Source organism: Telmatherina bonti (genome assembly GCF_933228915.1).
Source record: "Telmatherina bonti genome assembly, chromosome: 18".
Classification (NCBI taxonomy): domain Eukaryota; kingdom Metazoa; phylum Chordata; class Actinopteri; order Atheriniformes; family Telmatherinidae; genus Telmatherina; species Telmatherina bonti.
In genome coordinates this window covers 4,098,118-4,122,078 of record NC_136616.1, presented here as the reverse complement: position 1 = coordinate 4,122,078, position 23,961 = coordinate 4,098,118, and the positions used below count along the sequence as shown (strand labels likewise).

Below are 23,961 nucleotides of genomic sequence, written 5' to 3'. Positions count from 1 at the left end.
ATCTACATCACCATCTACATCAGCATCTACATCAGCATCTACATCACAATCTATATCTGCAACTACATCACCATCTACATCAGCAACTACATCAGCATCTACATCAGCAACTACATCAGATACTACATCAGCGACTACATAAGCATCTACATCACCATCTACATCAGCAACTACATCACCATTTACATCAGCAACTACATCAGCATCTACATCAGCATCTACATCAGCAACTACATCACGATCTACATCAGCAACTACATCAGCATCTACATCAGCAACTACATAAGCAACTACATCAGCATCTACATCAGCAACTACATCACCATCAGCATCTAAATTAGCAGCTACATCAGCATCTACATCAGCAGCTACATCTGCAACTACATCAGCATCCACATCCGCAGTTACATCACCATCTACATCACCATCTACATCACCATCTGCATCAGCAGCTACATCACCATCTACATCAGCATCTACATCACCATCTACATCACCATCTACATAAGCAGCTACATCACCATCGACATCACCATCCGCATCAGCAGCTACATCACCATTTACATCAGCATCTACCTCACCATCTACATCAGCATCTACATCAGCAGCTACATCTCAACTACATCAGCATCCACATCCGCAGTTACATCACCATCTACATCACCATCTACATCACCATCTACATCAGCAGCTACATCACCATCTACATCAGCATCTACATCACCATCTACATCACCATCTACATAAGCAGCTACATCACCATCGACATCACCATCCGCATCAGCAGCTACATCACCATTTACATCAGCATCTACCTCACCATCTACATCAGCATCTACATCACCATCTACTTCAGCATCTACATCAGCATCTACATCAGCAGCTACATCACCATCTACATCACCATCTGCATCAGCAGCTACATCAGCATCTACATCACCATCTACATCAGCATCTACATCACCATCTACTTCAGCATCTACATCAGCATCTACATCAGCAGCTACATCACCATCTACATCACCATCTGCATCAGCAGCTATTTCAGCATCTACATCACCATCTACATCAGCATCTACATCACCATCTACATCACCATCTACATCACCATCTACATCAGCATCTACATCACCATCTACATCAGCATCTACAATAGCATCTGCAGCTACATCACCATCTCTATCACCATCTACATCAGCAACTATATCAGCATCTACAAAAAATTTACATCTCCTTCTTCATCTGCAACCACATTGGCAACTACATCCTCATCTATATCCTGAGCCTACATCCGCAGCTACATCAGCAACTAAATCAGCAGCTACAACAGCAACTACTTCACCACCAGCATCTAAATTAGCAGCTACATCAGCATCTACATCAGCAGCTACATCTGCAACTACATCAGCATCCACATCCGCAGTTACATCACCATCTACATCAGCATCTACATCACCATCTGCATCACCATCAACATCACCATCTACATCACCATCTGCATCAGCAGCTACATCACCATCTACATCAGCATCTACATCAGCACCTACATCAGCAGCTACATCACCATCTACATCACCATCTACATCACCATCTACATCAGCATCTACATCACCATCTGCATCAGCAGCTACATCACCATGTACATCACCATCTACATTACCATCTACATCACCATCTACATCAGCATCTATATCAGCAGCTACATCACCATCTACATCACCATCTGCATCAGCAGCTACATCACCATGTACATCACCATCTACATTACCATCTACATCACCATCTACATCAGCATCTATATCAGCAGCTACATCACCATCTACATCAGCATCCACATCACCATCTACCTCACCATCTACATCACCATCTACATCAGCATCTACATCACCATCTACATCAGCATCTACATCAGCATCTACATCACAATCTATATCTGCAACTACATCACCATCTACATCAGCAACTACATCAGCATCTACATCAGCAACTACATCAGCAACTACATCAGCGACTACATCAGCATCTACATCACCATCTACATCAGCAACTACATCACCATTTACATCAGCAACTACATCAGCATCTACATCAGCATCTACATCAGCAACTACATCACGATCTACATCAGCAACTACATCAGCATCTACATCAGCAACTACATAAGCAACTACATCAGCATCTACATCAGCAACTACATCACCATCAGCATCTAAATTAGCAGCTACATCAGCATCTACATCAGCAGCTACATCTGCAACTACATCAGCATCCACATCCGCAGTTACATCACCATCTACATCACCATCTACATCACCATCTGCATCAGCAGCTACATCACCATCTACATCAGCATCTACATCACCATCTACATCACCATCTACATAAGCAGCTACATCACCATCGACATCACCATCCGCATCAGCAGCTACATCACCATTTACATCAGCATCTACCTCACCATCTACATCAGCATCTACATCAGCAGCTACATCTCAACTACATCAGCATCCACATCCGCAGTTACATCACCATCTACATCACCATCTACATCACCATCTACATCAGCAGCTACATCAGCATCTACATCACCATCTACATCACCATCTACATAAGCAGCTACATCACCATCGACATCACCATCCGCATCAGCAGCTACATCACCATTTACATCAGCATCTACCTCACCATCTACATCAGCATCTACATCACCATCTACTTCAGCATCTACATCAGCATCTACATCAGCAGCTACATCACCATCTACATCACCATCTGCATCAGCAGCTACATCAGCATCTACATCACCATCTACATCAGCATCTACATCACCATCTACATCACCATCTACATCACCATCTACATCAGCATCTACATCACCATCTACATCAGCATCTACAATAGCATCTGCAGCTACATCACCATCTCTATCACCATCTACATCAGCAACTATATCAGCATCTACAAAAAATTTACATCTCCTTCTTCATCTGCAACCACATTGGCAACTACATCCTCATCTATATCCTGAGCCTACATCCGCAGCTACATCAGCAACTAAATCAGCAGCTACAACAGCAACTACTTCACCACCAGCATCTAAATTAGCAGCTACATCAGCATCTACATCAGCAGCTACATCTGCAACTACATCAGCATCCACATCCGCAGTTACATCACCATCTACATCAGCATCTACATCACCATCTGCATCACCATCAACATCACCATCTACATCACCATCTGCATCAGCAGCTACATCACCATCTACATCAGCATCTACATCAGCACCTACATCAGCAGCTACATCACCATCTACATCACCATCTACATCACCATCTACATCAGCATCTACATCACCATCTGCATCAGCAGCTACATCACCATGTACATCACCATCTACATTACCATCTACATCACCATCTACATCAGCATCTATATCAGCAGCTACATCACCATCTACATCAGCATCTACATCACCATCTACATCACCACCTACATCACCATCTACATCAGCATCTACATCACCATCTACATCAGCATCTACATCAGCATCTACATCACCATCTATATCTGCAACTACATCACCATCTACATCAGCAACTACATCAGCATCTACATCAGCAACTACATCAGCAACTACATCAGCGACTACATCAGCATCTACATCACCATCTACATCAGCAACTACATCACCATTTACATCAGCAACTACATCAGCATCTACATCAGCATCTACATCAGCAACTACATCACGATCTACATCAGCAACTACATCAGCATCTACATCAGCAACTACATAAGCAACTACATCAGCATCTACATCAGCAACTACATCACCATCAGCATCAAAATTAGCAGCTACATCAGCATCTACATCAGCAGCTACATCTGCAACTACATCAGCATCCACATCCGCAGTTACATCACCATCTACATCACCATCTACATCACCATCTACATCAGCAGCTACATCACCATCTACATCAGCATCTACATCACCATCTACATCACCATCTACATAAGCAGCTACATCACCATCGACATCACCATCCGCATCAGCAGCTACATCACCATTTACATCAGCATCTACCTCACCATCTACATCAGCATCTACATCACCATCTACTTCAGCATCTACATCAGCATCTACATCAGCAGCTACATCACCATCTACATCACCATCTGCATCAGCAGCTACATCAGCATCTACATCACCATCTACATCAGCATCTACATCACCATCTACATCACCATCTACATCACCATCTACATCAGCATCTACATCACCATCTACATCAGCATCTACAATAGCATCTGCAGCTACATCACCATCTCTATCACCATCTACATCAGCAACTATATCAGCATCTACAAAAAATTTACATCTCCTTCTTCATCTGCAACCACATTGGCAACTACATCCTCATCTATATCCTGAGCCTACATCCGCAGCTACATCAGCATCTAAATCAGCAGCTACAACAGCAACTACATCACCATCAGCATCTAAATTAGCAGCTACATCAGCATCTACATCAGCAGCTACATCTGCAACTACATCAGCATCCACATCCGCAGTTACATCACCATCTACATCAGCATCTACATCACCATCTGCATCACCATCTACATCACCATCTACATCACCATCTACATCAGCAACTACATCAGCAACTACATCAGCATCTACATCAGCAACTACATCAGCATCTACATCACCATCTACATCAGCATCTACATCAGCATCTGAATCAACAGCTATACCACCATCTACATCACCATCTGCATCACCATCTAAATCAGCATCTACATAAGCAGCTACATCACCATCTACATCACCATCTACATCACCATCTACATCAGCATCTACATCAGCATCTACATCACCATCTATATCTGCAACTACATCACCATCTACATCAGCAACTACATCAGCATCTACATCAGCAACTACATCAGCAACTACATCAGCGACTACATCAGCATCTACATCACCATCTACATCAGCAACTACATCACCATTTACATCAGCAACTACATCAGCATCTACATCAGCATCTACATCAGCAACTACATCACGATCTACATCAGCAACTACATCAGCATCTACATCAGCAACTACATAAGCAACTACATCAGCATCTACATCAGCAACTACATCACCATCTACATCACCATCTACATCAGCATCTACATCACCATCTGCATCAGCAGCTACATCACCATGTACATCACCATCTACATTACCATCTCATCACCATCTACATCAGCATCTATATCAGCAGCTATAACCATCTACATCAGCATCTACATCACCATCTACATCACCATCTACATCACCATCTACATCAGCACCTACATCACCATCTACATCAGCATCTACATCAGCATCTACATCACCATCTATATCTGCAACTACATCACCATCTACATCAGCAACTACATCAGCATCTACATCAGCAACTACATCAGCAACTACATCAGCGACTACATCAGCATCTACATCACCATCTACATCAGCAACTACATCACCATTTACATCAGCAACTACATCAGCATCTACATCAGCATCTACATCAGCAACTACATCACGATCTACATCAGCAACTACATCAGCATCTACATCAGCAACTACATAAGCAACTACATCAGCATCTACATCAGCAACTACATCACCATCAGCATCTAAATTAGCAGCTACATCAGCATCTACATCAGCAGCTACATCTACAACTACATCAGCATCCACATCCGCAGTTACATCACCATCTACATCAGCAGCTACATCACCATCTACATCAGCATCTACATCACCATCTACATCACCATCTACATAAGCAGCTACATCACCATCGACATCACCATCCGCATCAGCAGCTACATCACCATTTACATCAGCATCTACCTCACCATCTACATCAGCATCTACATCACCATCTACTTCAGCATCTACATCAGCATCTACATCAGCAGCTACATCACCATCTACATCACCATCTGCATCAGCAGCTACATCAGCATCTACATCACCATCTACATCAGCATCTACATCACCATCTACATCACCATCTACATCACCATCTACATCAGCATCTACATCACCATCCACATCAGCATCTACATCAGCATCTACATCACCATCTACATCACCATCTGCATCACCATCTACATCAGCATCTACATAAGCAGCTACATCACCATCTACATCACCATCTGCTTCAGCAGCTACATCATCATCTACATCAGCATCCACATCAGCACCTACATCAGCAGCTACATCACCATCTACATCAGCATCTACATCACCATCTACATCAGCATCTACATCACCATCTGCATCAGCAGCTACATCACTATCTACATCAGCATCTACATCACCATCTACATCAGAATCTACATCAGCAGCTACATCACCATCTACATCACCATCTACATCAGCAACTACATCAGCATCTACATCAGCATCTACATCAGCATCTACGTCACCATCTGCATCAGCAGCTATATCACCATTTACATCACCATCTGCATCAACAGCTACATCACCATCTACATCACCATCTACATCACCATCTGCATCACCATCTACATCAGCAGCTACATAAGCAGCTACATCACCATCTACATCACCATCTACATCACCATCTGCATCAGCAGCTACATCACCATCTACATCAGCATGTACATCAGCACCTACATCAGCAGCTACATCACCATCTACATAACCATCTACATCACCATCTACATCAGCATCTACATCACCATCTGCATCAGCAGCTACATCACCATGTACATCACCATCTACATTACCATCTACATCACCATCTACATCAGCATCTATATCAGCAGCTACATCACCATCTACATCAGCATCTACATCACCATCTACATCACCATCTACATCACCATCTACATCAGCACCTACATCACCATCTACATCAGCATCTACATCAGCATCTACATCACCATCTATATCTGCAACTACATCACCATCTACATCAGCAACTACATCAGCATCTACATCAGCAACTACATCAGCAAATACATCAGCGACTACATCAGCATCTACATCACCATCTACATCAGCAACTACATCACCATTTACATCAGCAACTACATCAGCATCTACATCAGCATCTACATCAGCAACTACATCACGATCTACATCAGCAACTACATCAGCATCTACATCAGCAACTACATAAGCAACTACATCAGCATCTACATCAGCAACTACATCACCATCAGCATCTAAATTAGCAGCTACATCAGCATCTACATCAGCAGCTACATCTACAACTACATCAGCATCCACATCCGCAGTTACATCACCATCTACATCAGCAGCTACATCACCATCTACATCAGCATCTACATCACCATCTACATCACCATCTACATAAGCAGCTACATCACCATCGACATCACCATCCGCATCAGCAGCTACATCACCATTTACATCAGCATCTACCTCACCATCTACATGAGCATCTACATCACCATCTACTTCAGCATCTACATCAGCATCTACATCAGCAGCTACATCACCATCTACATCACCATCTGCATCAGCAGCTACATCAGCATCTACATCACCATCTACATCAGCATCTACATCACCATCTACATCACCATCTACATCACCATCTACATCAGCATCTACATCACCATCCACATCAGCATCTACATCAGCATCTACATCACCATCTACATCACCATTTACATCACCATCTGCATCAACAGCTACATCACCATCTACATCACCATCTGCATCACCATCTACATCAGCATCTACATAAGCAGCTACATCACCATCTACATCTCCATCTGCTTCAGCAGCTACATCATCATCTACATCAGCATCCACATCAGCACCTACATCAGCAGCTACATCACCATCTACATCAGCATCTACATCACCATCTACATCAGCATCTACATCACCATCTGCATCAGCAGCTACATCACTATCTACATCAGCATCTACATCAGCATCTACATCACCATCTACATCAGAATCTACATCAGCAGCTACATCACCATCTACATCACCATCTACATCAGCAACTACATCAGCATCTACATCAGCATCTACATCAGCATCTACGTCACCATCTGCATCAGCAGCTATATCACCATTTACATCACCATCTGCATCAACAGCTACATCACCATCTACATCACCATCTACATCACCATCTGCATCACCATCTACATCAGCAGCTACATAAGCAGCTACATCACCATCTACATCACCATCTACATCACCATCTGCATCAGCAGCTACATCACCATCTACATCAGCATGTACATCAGCACCTACATCAGCAGCTACATCACCATCTACATAACCATCTACATCACCATCTACATCAGCATCTACATCACCATCTGCATCAGCAGCTACATCACCATGTACATCACCATCTACATTACCATCTACATCACCATCTACATCAGCATCTATATCAGCAGCTACATCACCATCTACATCAGCATCTACATCACCATCTACATCACCATCTACATCAGCACCTACATCACCATCTACATCAGCATCTACATCAGCATCTACATCACCATCTATATCTGCAACTACATCACCATCTACATCAGCAACTACATCAGCATCTACATCAGCAACTACATCAGCAACTACATCAGCGACTACATCAGCATCTACATCACCATCTACATCAGCAACTACATCACCATTTACATCAGCAACTACATCAGCATCTACATCAGCATCTACATCAGCAACTACATCACGATCTACATCAGCAACTACATCAGCATCTACATCAGCAACTACATAAGCAACTACATCAGCATCTACATCAGCAACTACATCACCATCAGCATCTAAATTAGCAGCTACATCAGCATCTACATCAGCAGCTGCATCTACAACTACATCAGCATCCACATCCGCAGTTACATCACCATCTACATCAGCAGCTACATCACCATCTACATCAGCATCTACATCACCATCTACATCACCATCTACATAAGCAGCTACATCACCATCGACATCACCATCCGCATCAGCAGCTACATCACCATTTACATCAGCATCTACCTCACCATCTACATGAGCATCTACATCACCATCTACTTCAGCATCTACATCAGCATCTACATCAGCAGCTACATCACCATCTACATCACCATCTGCATCAGCAGCTACATCAGCATCTACATCACCATCTACATCAGCATCTACATCACCATCTACATCACCATCTACATCACCATCTACATCAGCATCTACATCACCATCCACATCAGCATCTACATCAGCATCTACATCACCATCTACATCACCATTTACATCACCATCTGCATCAACAGCTACATCACCATCTACATCACCATCTGCATCACCATCTACATCAGCATCTACATAAGCAGCTACATCACCATCTACATCTCCATCTGCTTCAGCAGCTACATCATCATCTACATCAGCATCCACATCAGCACCTACATCAGCAGCTACATCACCATCTACATCAGCATCTACATCACCATCTACATCAGCATCTACATCACCATCTGCATCAGCAGCTACATCACTATCTACATCAGCATCTACATCAGCATCTACATCACCATCTACATCAGAATCTACATCAGCAGCTACATCACCATCTACATCACCATCTACATCAGCAACTACATCAGCATCTACATCAGCATCTACATCAGCATCTACGTCACCATCTGCATCAGCAGCTATATCACCATTTACATCACCATCTGCATCAACAGCTACATCACCATCTACATCACCATCTACATCACCATCTGCATCACCATCTACATCAGCAGCTACATAAGCAGCTACATCACCATCTACATCACCATCTACATCACCATCTGCATCAGCAGCTACATCACCATCTACATCAGCATCTACATCAGCACCTACATCAGCAGCTACATCACCATCTACATCACCATCTACATCACCATCTACATCAGCATCTACATCACCATCTGCATCAGCAGCTACATCACCATGTACATGACCATCTACATTACCATCTACATCACCATCTACATCAGCATCTATATCAGCAGCTACATCACCATCTACATCAGCATCTACATCACCATCTACATCACCATCTACATCACCATCTACATCAGCACCTACATCACCATCTACATCAGCATCTACATCAGCATCTACATCACCATCTATATCTGCAACTACATCACCATCTACATCAGCAACTACATCAGCATCTACATCAGCAACTACATCAGCAACTACATCAGCGACTACATCAGCATCTACATCACCATCTACATCAGCAACTACATCACCATTTACATCAGCAACTACATCAGCATCTACATCAGCATCTACATCAGCAACTACATCACGATCTACATCAGCAACTACATCAGCATCTACATCAGCAACTACATAAGCAACTACATCAGCATCTACATCAGCAACTACATCACCATCAGCATCTAAATTAGCAGCTACATCAGCATCTACATCAGCAGCTACATCTACAACAACATCAGCAACCACATCTGCAGTTACATCACCATCTACATCAGCAGCTACATCACCATCTACATCAGCATCTACATCACCATCTACATCACCATCTACATAAGCAGCTACATCACCATCGACATCACCATCCGCATCAGCAGCTACATCACCATTTACATCAGCATCTACCTCACCATCTACATCAGCATCTACATCACCATCTACTTCAGCATCTACATCAGCATCTACATCAGCAGCTACATCACCATCTACATCACCATCTGCATCAGCAGCTACATCAGCATCTACATCACCATCTACATCAGCATCTACATCACCATCTACATCACCATCTACATCACCATCTACATCAGCATCTACATCACCATCTACATCAGCATCTACAATAGCATCTGCAGCTACATCACCATCTATATCACCATCTACATCAGCAACTATATCAGCATCTACAAAAAATTTACATCTCCTTCTTCATCTGCAACCACATCAGCAACTACATCCTCATCTATATCCTGAGCCTACATCCGCAGCTACATCAGCATCTAAATCAGCAGCTACAACAGCAACTACATCACCATCAGCATCTAAATTAGCAGCTACATCAGCATCTACATCAGCAGCTACATCTGCATCTACATCAGCATCCACATCAGCACCTACATCAGCAGCTACATCACCATCTACATCAGCATCTACATCACCATCTACATCAGCATCTACATCACCATCTGCATCAGCAGCTACATCACTATCTACATCAGCATCTACATCAGCATCTACATCACCATCTACATCAGAATCTACATCAGCAGCTACATCACCATCTACATCACCATCTACATCAGCAACTACATCAGCATCTACATCAGCATCTACATCAGCATCTACGTCACCATCTGCATCAGCAGCTATATCACCATTTACATCACCATCTGCATCAACAGCTACATCACCATCTACATCACCATCTACATCACCATCTGCATCACCATCTACATCAGCAGCTACATAAGCAGCTACATCACCATCTACATCACCATCTACATCACCATCTGCATCAGCAGCTACATCACCATCTACATCAGCATGTACATCAGCACCTACATCAGCAGCTACATCACCATCTACATAACCATCTACATCACCATCTACATCAGCATCTACATCACCATCTGCATCAGCAGCTACATCACCATGTACATCACCATCTACATTACCATCTACATCACCATCTACATCAGCATCTATATCAGCAGCTACATCACCATCTACATCAGCATCTACATCACCATCTACATCACCATCTACATCACCATCTACATCAGCACCTACATCACCATCTACATCAGCATCTACATCAGCATCTACATCACCATCTATATCTGCAACTACATCACCATCTACATCAGCAACTACATCAGCATCTACATCAGCAACTACATCAGCAACTACATCAGCGACTACATCAGCATCTACATCACCATCTACATCAGCAACTACATCACCATTTACATCAGCAACTACATCAGCATCTACATCAGCATCTACATCAGCAACTACATCACGATCTACATCAGCAACTACATCAGCATCTACATCAGCAACTACATAAGCAACTACATCAGCATCTACATCAGCAACTACATCACCATCAGCATCTAAATTAGCAGCTACATCAGCATCTACATCAGCAGCTGCATCTACAACTACATCAGCATCCACATCCGCAGTTACATCACCATCTACATCAGCAGCTACATCACCATCTACATCAGCATCTACATCACCATCTACATCACCATCTACATAAGCAGCTACATCACCATCGACATCACCATCCGCATCAGCAGCTACATCACCATTTACATCAGCATCTACCTCACCATCTACATGAGCATCTACATCACCATCTACTTCAGCATCTACATCAGCATCTACATCAGCAGCTACATCACCATCTACATCACCATCTGCATCAGCAGCTACATCAGCATCTACATCACCATCTACATCAGCATCTACATCACCATCTACATCACCATCTACATCACCATCTACATCAGCATCTACATCACCATCCACATCAGCATCTACATCAGCATCTACATCACCATCTACATCACCATTTACATCACCATCTGCATCAACAGCTACATCACCATCTACATCACCATCTGCATCACCATCTACATCAGCATCTACATAAGCAGCTACATCACCATCTACATCTCCATCTGCTTCAGCAGCTACATCATCATCTACATCAGCATCCACATCAGCACCTACATCAGCAGCTACATCACCATCTACATCAGCATCTACATCACCATCTACATCAGCATCTACATCACCATCTGCATCAGCAGCTACATCACTATCTACATCAGCATCTACATCAGCATCTACATCACCATCTACATCAGAATCTACATCAGCAGCTACATCACCATCTACATCACCATCTACATCAGCAACTACATCAGCATCTACATCAGCATCTACATCAGCATCTACGTCACCATCTGCATCAGCAGCTATATCACCATTTACATCACCATCTGCATCAACAGCTACATCACCATCTACATCACCATCTACATCACCATCTGCATCACCATCTACATCAGCAGCTACATAAGCAGCTACATCACCATCTACATCACCATCTACATCACCATCTGCATCAGCAGCTACATCACCATCTACATCAGCATCTACATCAGCACCTACATCAGCAGCTACATCACCATCTACATCACCATCTACATCACCATCTACATCAGCATCTACATCACCATCTGCATCAGCAGCTACATCACCATGTACATCACCATCTACATTACCATCTACATCACCATCTACATCAGCATCTATATCAGCAGCTACATCACCATCTACATCAGCATCTACATCACCATCTACATCACCATCTACATCACCATCTACATCAGCACCTACATCACCATCTACATCAGCATCTACATCAGCATCTACATCACCATCTATATCTGCAACTACATCACCATCTACATCAGCAACTACATCAGCATCTACATCAGCAACTACATCAGCAACTACATCAGCGACTACATCAGCATCTACATCACCATCTACATCAGCAACTACATCACCATTTACATCAGCAACTACATCAGCATCTACATCAGCATCTACATCAGCAACTACATCACGATCTACATCAGCAACTACATCAGCATCTACATCAGCAACTACATAAGCAACTACATCAGCATCTACATCAGCAACTACATCACCATCAGCATCTAAATTAGCAGCTACATCAGCATCTACATCAGCAGCTACATCTACAACAACATCAGCAACCACATCTGCAGTTACATCACCATCTACATCAGCAGCTACATCACCATCTACATCAGCATCTACATCACCATCTACATCACCATCTACATAAGCAGCTACATCACCATCGACATCACCATCCGCATCAGCAGCTACATCACCATTTACATCAGCATCTACCTCACCATCTACATCAGCATCTACATCACCATCTACTTCAGCATCTACATCAGCATCTACATCAGCAGCTACATCACCATCTACATCACCATCTGCATCAGCAGCTACATCAGCATCTACATCACCATCTACATCAGCATCTACATCACCATCTACATCACCATCTACATCACCATCTACATCAGCATCTACATCACCATCTACATCAGCATCTACAATAGCATCTGCAGCTACATCACCATCTATATCACCATCTACATCAGCAACTATATCAGCATCTACAAAAAATTTACATCTCCTTCTTCATCTGCAACCACATCAGCAACTACATCCTCATCTATATCCTGAGCCTACATCCGCAGCTACATCAGCATCTAAATCAGCAGCTACAACAGCAACTACATCACCATCAGCATCTAAATTAGCAGCTACATCAGCATCTACATCAGCAGCTACATCTGCAACTACATCAGCATCCACATCCGCAGTTACATCACCATCTACATCAGCATCTACATCACCATCTGCATCACCATCTACATCACCATCTACATCACCATCTGCATCAGCAGCTACATCACCATCTACATCAGCATCTACATCAGCATCTACATCAGCAGCTACATCACCATCTACATCACCATCTACATCACCATCTACATCAGCATCTACATCACCATCTGCATCAGCAGCTACATCACCATGTACATCACCATCTACATTACCATCTACATCACCATCTACATCAGCATCTATATCAGCAGCTACATCACCATCTACATCAGCATCCACATCACCATCTACATCACCATCTACATCAGCATCTACATCACCATCTACATCAGCATCTACATCAGCATCTACATCACAATCTATATCTGCAACTACCTCACCATCTACATCAGCAACTACATCAGCATCTACATCAGCAACTACATCAGCAACTACATCAGCGACTACATCAGCATCTACATCACCATCTACATCAGCAACTACATCACCATTTACATCAGCAACTACATCAGCATCTAAATCAGCATCTACATCAGCAACTACATCACGATCTACATCAGCAACTACATCAGCATCTACATCAGCAACTACATAAGCAACTACATCAGCATCTACATCAGCAACTACATCACCATCAGCATCTAAATTAGCAGCTACATCAGCATCTACATCAGCAGCTACATCTGCAACTACATCAGCATCCACATCCGCAGTTACATCACCATCTACATCACCATCTACATCACCATCTGCATCAGCAGCTACATCACCATCTACATCAGCATCTACATCACCATCTACATCACCATCTACATAAGCAGCTACATCACCATCGACATCACCATCCGCATCAGCAGCTACATCACCATTTACATCAGCATCTACCTCACCATCTACATCAGCATCTACATCACCATCTACTTCAGCATCTACATCAGCATCTACATCAGCAGCTACATCACCATCTACATCACCATCTGCATCAGCAGCTACATCAGCATCTACATCACCATCTACATCAGCATCTACATCACCATCTACATCAGCATCTACAATAGCATCTGCAGCTACATCACCATCTCTATCACCATCTACATCAGCAACTATATCAGCATCTACAAAAAATTTACATCTCCTTCTTCATCTGCAACCACATTGGCAACTACATCCTCATCTATATCCTGAGCCTACATCCGCAGCTACATCAGCATCTAAATCAGCAGCTACAACAGCAACTACATCACCATCAGCATCTAAATTAGCAGCTACATCAGCATCTACATCAGCAGCTACATCTGCAACTACATCAGCATCCACATCCGCAGTTACATCACCATCTACATCAGCATCTACATCACCATCTGCATCACCATCTACATCACCATCTACATCACCATCTACATCAGCAACTACATCAGCAACTACATCAGCATCTACATCAGCAACTACATCAGCAGCCACATCAGAAACTACATAAGCAGCTACATCAGCATCTACATCAGCATCTACATCAGCAACTACATCATCATCTACATCAGCAACTACATCAGCAACTACATCACCATCTACATCAGCAACTACATCAGCAACTACAGCAGCAAGTACATCAGCAACCACATCAATAACTACATCAACAGCTACATCAGCATCTACATCACCATCTACATCAGCAGCTACATCACCATCTACATCAGCATCTACATCAGCAACTACATCAGCAACCACATCAGAAACTACATCAGCAGCTACATCAGCATCCACATCACCATCTACATCAGCAACTACATCATCATCTACATCAGCATCTACATCAGCAACTACATCACCATCTACATCAGCAACTACATCAGCAACTACAGCAGCAAGTACATCAGCAACCACATCAATAACTACATCAGCAGCTACATCAGCATCCACATCACCATCTACATCTGCAACTACATCAGCATCTACATCAGCAACTACATCAGCATCTACATCACCATCTACATCAGCAACTACATCACCATCTACATCAGCAACTACATCACCATCTACATCAGCAACTACATCAGCAAGTACATCAGCATCTACATCAGCAGCTACATCAGCATCTACATCACCATCTATATCTGCATCTACATCACCATCTACATCAGCAACTACATCAGCATCTACATCAGCAACTACATCAGCAACTACATCAGCGACTACATCAGCATCTACATCAGCATCTACATCACCATCAGCATCTAAATTAGCAGCTACATCAGCATCTACATCAGCAACTACACCAGCAACTATATTACCATCTACATCAGCAACTACATCAGCATCTACATCACCATCTATATCAGCAACTACATCAGCATCTACATCAGCAACTACATCAGCATCTACATCAGCAACTACATCAGCAACTACATCAGCAACTACATCACCATCTACATCAGCAACTACATCAGCAACTACATCAGCATCTACATCAGCAATTACATCACCATCTACATCAGCAACTACATCACCATCTACATCAGCAACTACATCAGCATCTACATCAGCAACTACATCAGCAACTACATCAGCATCTACATCAGCAACTACATCACCATCTACATCAGCAACTACATCACCATCTACATCAGCAACTACATCAGCAACTACATCACCATCTACATCACCATCTACATCAGCATCTACATCACCATCTGCATCAGCTGCTACATCACCATGTACATCACCATCTACATTACCATCTACATCACCATCTACATCACCATCTATATCAGCAGCTACATCACCATCTACATCAGCATCTACATCACCATCTACATCACCATCTACATCACCATCTACATCAGCATCTACATCACCATCTACATCAGCATCTACATCAGCATCTACATCACCATCTATATCTGCAACTACATCACCATCTACATCAGCAACTACATCAGCAACTACATCAGCGACTACATCAGCATCTACATCACCATCTACATCAGCAACTACATCACCATTTACATCAGCAACTACATCAGCATCTACATCAGCATCTACATCAGCAACTACATCTCGATCTACATCAGCAACTACATCAGCATCTACATCAGCAACTACATAAGCAACTACATCAGCATCTACATCAGCAACTACATCACCATCAGCATCTAAATTAGCAGCTACATCAGCATCTACATCAGCAGCTACATCTGCAACTACATCAGCATCCACATCCCCAGTTACATCACCATCTACATCACCATCTACATCACCATCTACATCAGCAGCTACATCACCATCTACATCAGCATCTACATCACCATCTACATCACCATCTACATAAGCAGCTACATCACCATCGACATCACCATCCGCATCAGCAGCTACATCACCATTTACATCAGCATCTACCTCACCATCTACATCAGCATCTACATCACCATCTACTTCAGCATCTACATCAGCATCTACATCAGCAGCTACATCACCATCTACATCACCATCTGCATCAGCAGCTACATCAGCATCTACATCACCATCTACATCAGCATCTACATCACCATCTACATCACCATCTACATCAGCATCTACATCACCATCTACATCAGCATCTACAATAGCATCTGCAGCTACATCACCATCTCTATCACCATCTACATCAGCAACTATATCAGCATCTACAAAAAATTTACATCTCCTTCTTCATCTGCAACCACATTGGCAACTACATCCTCATCTATATCCTGAGCCTACATCCGCAGCTACATCAGCATCTAAATCAGCAGCTACAACAGCAACTACATCACCATCAGCATCTAAATTAGCAGCTACATCAGCATCTACATCAGCAGCTACATCTGCAACTACATCAGCATCCACATCCGCAGTTACATCACCATCTACATCAGCATCTACATCACCATCTGCATCACCATCTACATCACCATCTACATCACCATCTACATCAGCAACTACATCAGCAACTACATCAGCATCTACATCAGCAACTACATCAGCAACCACATCAGAAACTACATAAGCAACTACATCAGCATCTACATCACCATCTACATCAGCAACTACATCATCATCTACATCAGCAACTACATCAGCAACTACATCACCATCTACATCAGCAACTACATCAGCAACTACAGCAGCAAGTACATCAGCAACCACATCAATAACTACATCAGCAGCTACATCAGCATCTACATCACCATCTACATCAGCAGCTACATCACCATCTACATCAGCATCTACATCAGCAACTACATCAGCAACCACATCAGAAACTACATCAGCAGCTACATCAGCATCCACATCACCATCTACATCAGCAACTACATCATCATCTACATCAGCATCTACATCAGCAACTACATCACCATCTACATCAGCAACTACATCAGCAACTACAGCAGCAAGTACATCAGCAACCACATCAATAACTACATCAGCAGCTACATCAGCATCCACATCACCATCTACATCTGCAACTACATCATCATCTACATCAGCAACTACATCAGCATCTACATCACCATTTACATCAGCAACTACATCACCATCTACATCAGCAACTACATCACCATCTACATCAGCAACTACATCAGCAAGTACATCAGCATCTACATCAGCAGCTACATCAGCATCTACATCACCATCTATATCTGCATCTACATCACCATCTACATCAGCAACTACATCAGCATCTACATCAGCAACTACATCAGCAACTACATCAGCGACTACATCAGCATCTACATCAGCATCTACATCACCATCAGCATCTAAATTAGCAGCTACATCAGCATCTACATCAGCAACTACACCAGCAACTATATTACCATCTACATCAGCAACTACATCAGCATCTACATCACCATCTATATCAGCAACTACATCAGCATCTACATCAGCAACTACATCAGCAACTACATCAGCAACTACATCAGCAACTACATCACCATCTACATCAGCAACTACATCAGCAACTACATCAGCATCTACATCAGCAATTACATCAGCATCTACATCAGCAACTACATCACCATCTACATCAGCAACTACATCAGCATCTACATCAGCAACTACATCAGCAACTACATCAGCATCTACATCAGCAACTACATCACCATCTACATCAGCAACTACATCAGCATCTACATCAGCAACTACACCAGCAACTATATTACCATCTACATCAGCAACTACATCAGCATCTACATCAGCATCTACATCAGCAACTACATCAGCAACTACATCAGCATCTACATCAGCATCTACATCACCACCTATATCAGCAACTACATCACCATCTACATCAGCAACTACATCAGCATCTACATCAGCAACTACATCAGCAGCTGGACCAGCAGCTGCACCTTTAACTACATCATTATCTACATAAAAATACATAATCTTCTTCATCTGCAATGACCTTGGCAATTACATCCACATCTATATCCTAAGCCTACATCCTCAGCTACATCAGCATCATCATCATCATCCAAAACAACACCTAAGGTAGTTTTCAGTAGACTTAGTTCATGGCTGGGATGAGACACCTACCTGCCCTACAGCTCATTTAACCGAGTTCATGCCAAATTCAGATTTTTATACATTAAATGTTACATTAGATGTTGGTTTCACAAATTATCCACTTTGCATTCTGATGAGCCTCATTTTTAGGGCTGTAGGAACCACACGTGGCAACGTTGGGACGTTAATCTATGAACTTCAGTTAAACTACCAGCTACTGGTGGTGCATCTCTTAGACGGGAAATCCGAGCCACACTTTGGTTCCACGTCTTCTATCAGGTGGAATTATTACCATAAATGAATGTCTCATGATTTAAGGCAGGGGGTTCACTCCTGCTGTCACAGTGGCACTGGCCCACCATGGAACCCCTTAGAACCACTACTGGTGGCCGGACTACGAGCTCGAGTCTCTCCACCAGTAACGCTGGAGTCTCTCCACCAGTATTAAACTCTCCTCCTGTTTCTTCTTTACAAAACGGTAAACTGGAATTCTCACCATCAACACTTCGAAAACTTTGCACCAGCGTCCCATCTGATCCTCCAAAGTCTCGAGCCTCCAGCGAGTCCAGGTGCTGGTAGATCCTCCTCATGTACGGATGCGGTTTGGCCTGATGACTTGCTGACACTTTATTGATATGCAGCATTTCCAGAATAGCTTTGTTGAGGCCTCGGTCGTCCTCTGCGTCTCTACGCTGATCTATGAGCAGCAAAGCAGTCACGGAGCAGACCAGCAGAAGGAGCTGGGTTACATCCAGAAGTCCGCACACCATTCTGGCTGAAAGTCCTTTCTGTCCCTGTTTGATGAGAGGGAGAGAATGTGGATTTGTGTCTGCTGCAGACCCCCCTTGCTTATTGGTCTGAGCAGGAACCCCGGGGGCAGTCAGGGCTTAGTGAAGTGGTCCACCTCTGAAACTGAGGAATGTTTCCTCTCTAACAAGCAGCCGTGCACCACTGTGAACTGGCCGCCGCTGGGCTGAGACCTGAAACAAACAGCTAAACCCACAATCTGAGATTCAGGCTTTAAACCAGACCCGATTCCTGACATGTTTACCAGGTTTACAGACCTGCTTTAAGTTCATATCTAACCATGTCATCATTGCGTCTGCCTCACAGACGAAGCCCAGTCTAGACCCCTGCTGCCTTCCGGTCCAAACCCAGTAAAAATCCCAGTAAATAACACATTCTGAGGCGCAGTTGGAACATTTACATGCTACATGTGTGATTGGCTGGTTGCATATTTGCATTGACAGGAAGTTAAAGTTTTGGATATGTGGAGTTCAACATCAGATTTTGGTTCCTGGTCTGGTTTAACGTCTGGTCTGTTGCCTGGATTTTCCTCTGAGAAAGTCTTTAATAACTGAAAATGAAGATTTTTTGTTGCAAGGAAGAAAAAAGCTCCACATCCTGGTGCTCCCTCCTCTGCTCCTAATCAGTGTGAATATGATTCAAGTAACATCAGCATTGTTATTAGACAAAATAAGACTAGATTACATTAGATAAGACTTTTTGCAATTTATTTAAAAGAAAAGGGTGGGGGAGGGGGCATTTGTGAATGCTGTTAAATCAAATCAGCTCAGTACCTCTGTTTTGGCATTGCATTGGTGAGTGGAGCTTCCCAGCATGCCTTGCTGAGTCTCTTGCTGTTTGCACCATGAGTGAGACTGCTAGTCAGGCTCCGAAATTAACACTCGCCAGTCGCCAAATGCGAGTAAATGATTTTTCTTGGTGAGTAAATGTCAGAGGACTATCCGCCACCTGGTGAGTAAATGTTAGTATCAACTTTGTTAGAGAGTGTGTGTGTATGTGTGTCATAGAAGATCTCTGCACGTACATGCGTAACCATTGTTGTGATGGTTGTTAATAAAACAGAGTGTGACTTCCTCTTCTTCCCTCCTGGCGACTGGTTGTGTGGTCAAGAGGAGTGCCACGCAGCAAGTTCTCAGTATCTGCGTCTCCAATCAGATATTTTATGTGTGAGCATGTCACCATCCACCGAGAATTCGGGAGAGGAACTCTGGATCCAAAGGAGAATGTCTGAATCAACTAACTTTCTCATATTTTTAAGTTTTCATTTCGGTAGATTTCTTTTTTATGCTCCTCTGCTATCTGTATTTATCAAAGACCTTCACCTCACACACTGACGCAAATACATGCGCCACACGAAGACGCCTCCCACTACAGTGTTTCCGTATCATGTTTATCTTAGTTAATTAGTGTCTGTAGTTATTTAATAATTATCCAATTGGAGTATTTGTGGTCACATAGCATAAAAAACAGTTAAGGTTATGATAGGGCTGGGCAATTTAGTCGAGTTAATCGATTAATTTGAATTTACTGTTTATGAAGGTTTATGGAACCAGCTCCCACCGTGGGTTCGGGAGGCAGACTCCCTCCACACCTTTAAGATGGAGCTGAAAACCTTCCTTTTCCATGATTCTTATAGTTAGGATATGAGCATCTCCTGAGTTGGAGTCTGCATGTACGGGACCCAACTGTCCAGGTTCTGCTCATTGCTCTTATAGTTATGGGTAGTCTAGCCATCCATTACTTATGTAGCAATGGGGGTGTTACCTGATGCACTGAGAAGTACCTCGCTCTATTTCTCTAATATTTTAATGTATAAGTATATGCCAATATTACCATCTCTTTTTTTGTTTTTTTTTCTTGTCTTGTCCAGCATTGAAGCAGGCAAAATGGATTTTCTGGATGCTGTGTTCTGCTGGGCAAATTTACTTTGCCAAGGGAAGCATCATAGATATAATGCTCCCCTTGATATTCTGGATTTTAATTTTATTTTTCTATTTATTTTGCATAATTGTTTGTATTACAAAGTTTGTACTGCTGGACCGGAGAGAACAGAAGAGGGACAGAAAGAGAATCGAAAAGAAGAGAAAACAGAAAACAACTGGTAGAGAGAAAAAGAGAGAGAAAGAAAAGATTGAGAAAGAGAACAACCTACATACATTTGCGTGTATATAAGCATACATACACACCCACTTATATATACACACATCCATACACCTATACACACTGGAGTTATGTTCCCCTGCGGGAGGACGAAGCCATCAACTATCAGGAAAACCCAGAGCTCACAAGCTAGATCAGACACACAGGAAGAAAACCAGCCGTTGTTAGTAAATGAACCTGCAGGCGACTCAGTGACTGTGTCACATGCAGAACATGCAGAGTGGAACGTGTTCAGAGAAGAGAGATCGTGCCAATATGGTCCCGCCCACCCAACGTGGCCCAACCCACCCAATGTGGCCCCGCCCACACAATGTGGTCCCACCCGCACAATGTGGCCCCACTCACACAATATGGTCCCACCCGCACAATGTGGCCCCGCCCACACAATGTGGTCCCACCCGCACAATGTGGCCCCACTCACACAATGTGGTCCCACCCGCACAATGTGGCCCCGCCCACACAATGTGGTCCCACCCGCACAATGTGGCCCCGCCCACACAATGTGGTCCCACCCGCACAATGTGGCCCCACTCACACAATGTGGCCCCGCCCACACAATGTGGCCCCACTCACACAATGTGGCCCCGCCCACACAATATGGCCCCGCCCACACAGAGGCAAGAGGAAGGCCCGTAGAACCCCGAGGCTCAAGCAGCTGGCGGCCGTCCCCAAGCTCAGATCCCAACCCCCCCACTTCGGAGCCAGCCATGCATCCACCCAGGAGATGGCAGGGGGGGGGGGGCAGCAGAGCCCCCCACGGTCAGGGGGAACAGCTCCCAGCAGGCCCGGACTGGCAAAGCCTGGCTCTGCCGGGCACCGGTCACCCAGGACAGACAGAGTGCGGGCCCCAGGACCCCAAGAGCCCGAAGGCAACCCCCCACCCCCACAGGCAGAAGGTACAGCCCACG

The 23,961-nt window shown here is 43.5% G+C and overlaps 1 protein-coding gene across 1 annotated transcript in view; it reads right to left on the bottom strand.

Moving 5' to 3' along the window:
- Window positions 1-20,856, bottom strand: part of LOC306768999 (uncharacterized protein) — a gene marked incomplete at both ends in the record, with an annotated part of 153,406 nt that extends 132,550 nt beyond the window's left edge. Inside the window, one exon of the mRNA XM_079257499.1 lies at window positions 20,583-20,856. Coding sequence (XP_079113625.1) covers window positions 20,583-20,856 — 274 coding nt within the window. The remainder of the gene's footprint in view (window positions 1-20,582) is intronic.
- Window positions 20,857-23,961: the final 3,105 nt, after the last annotated feature.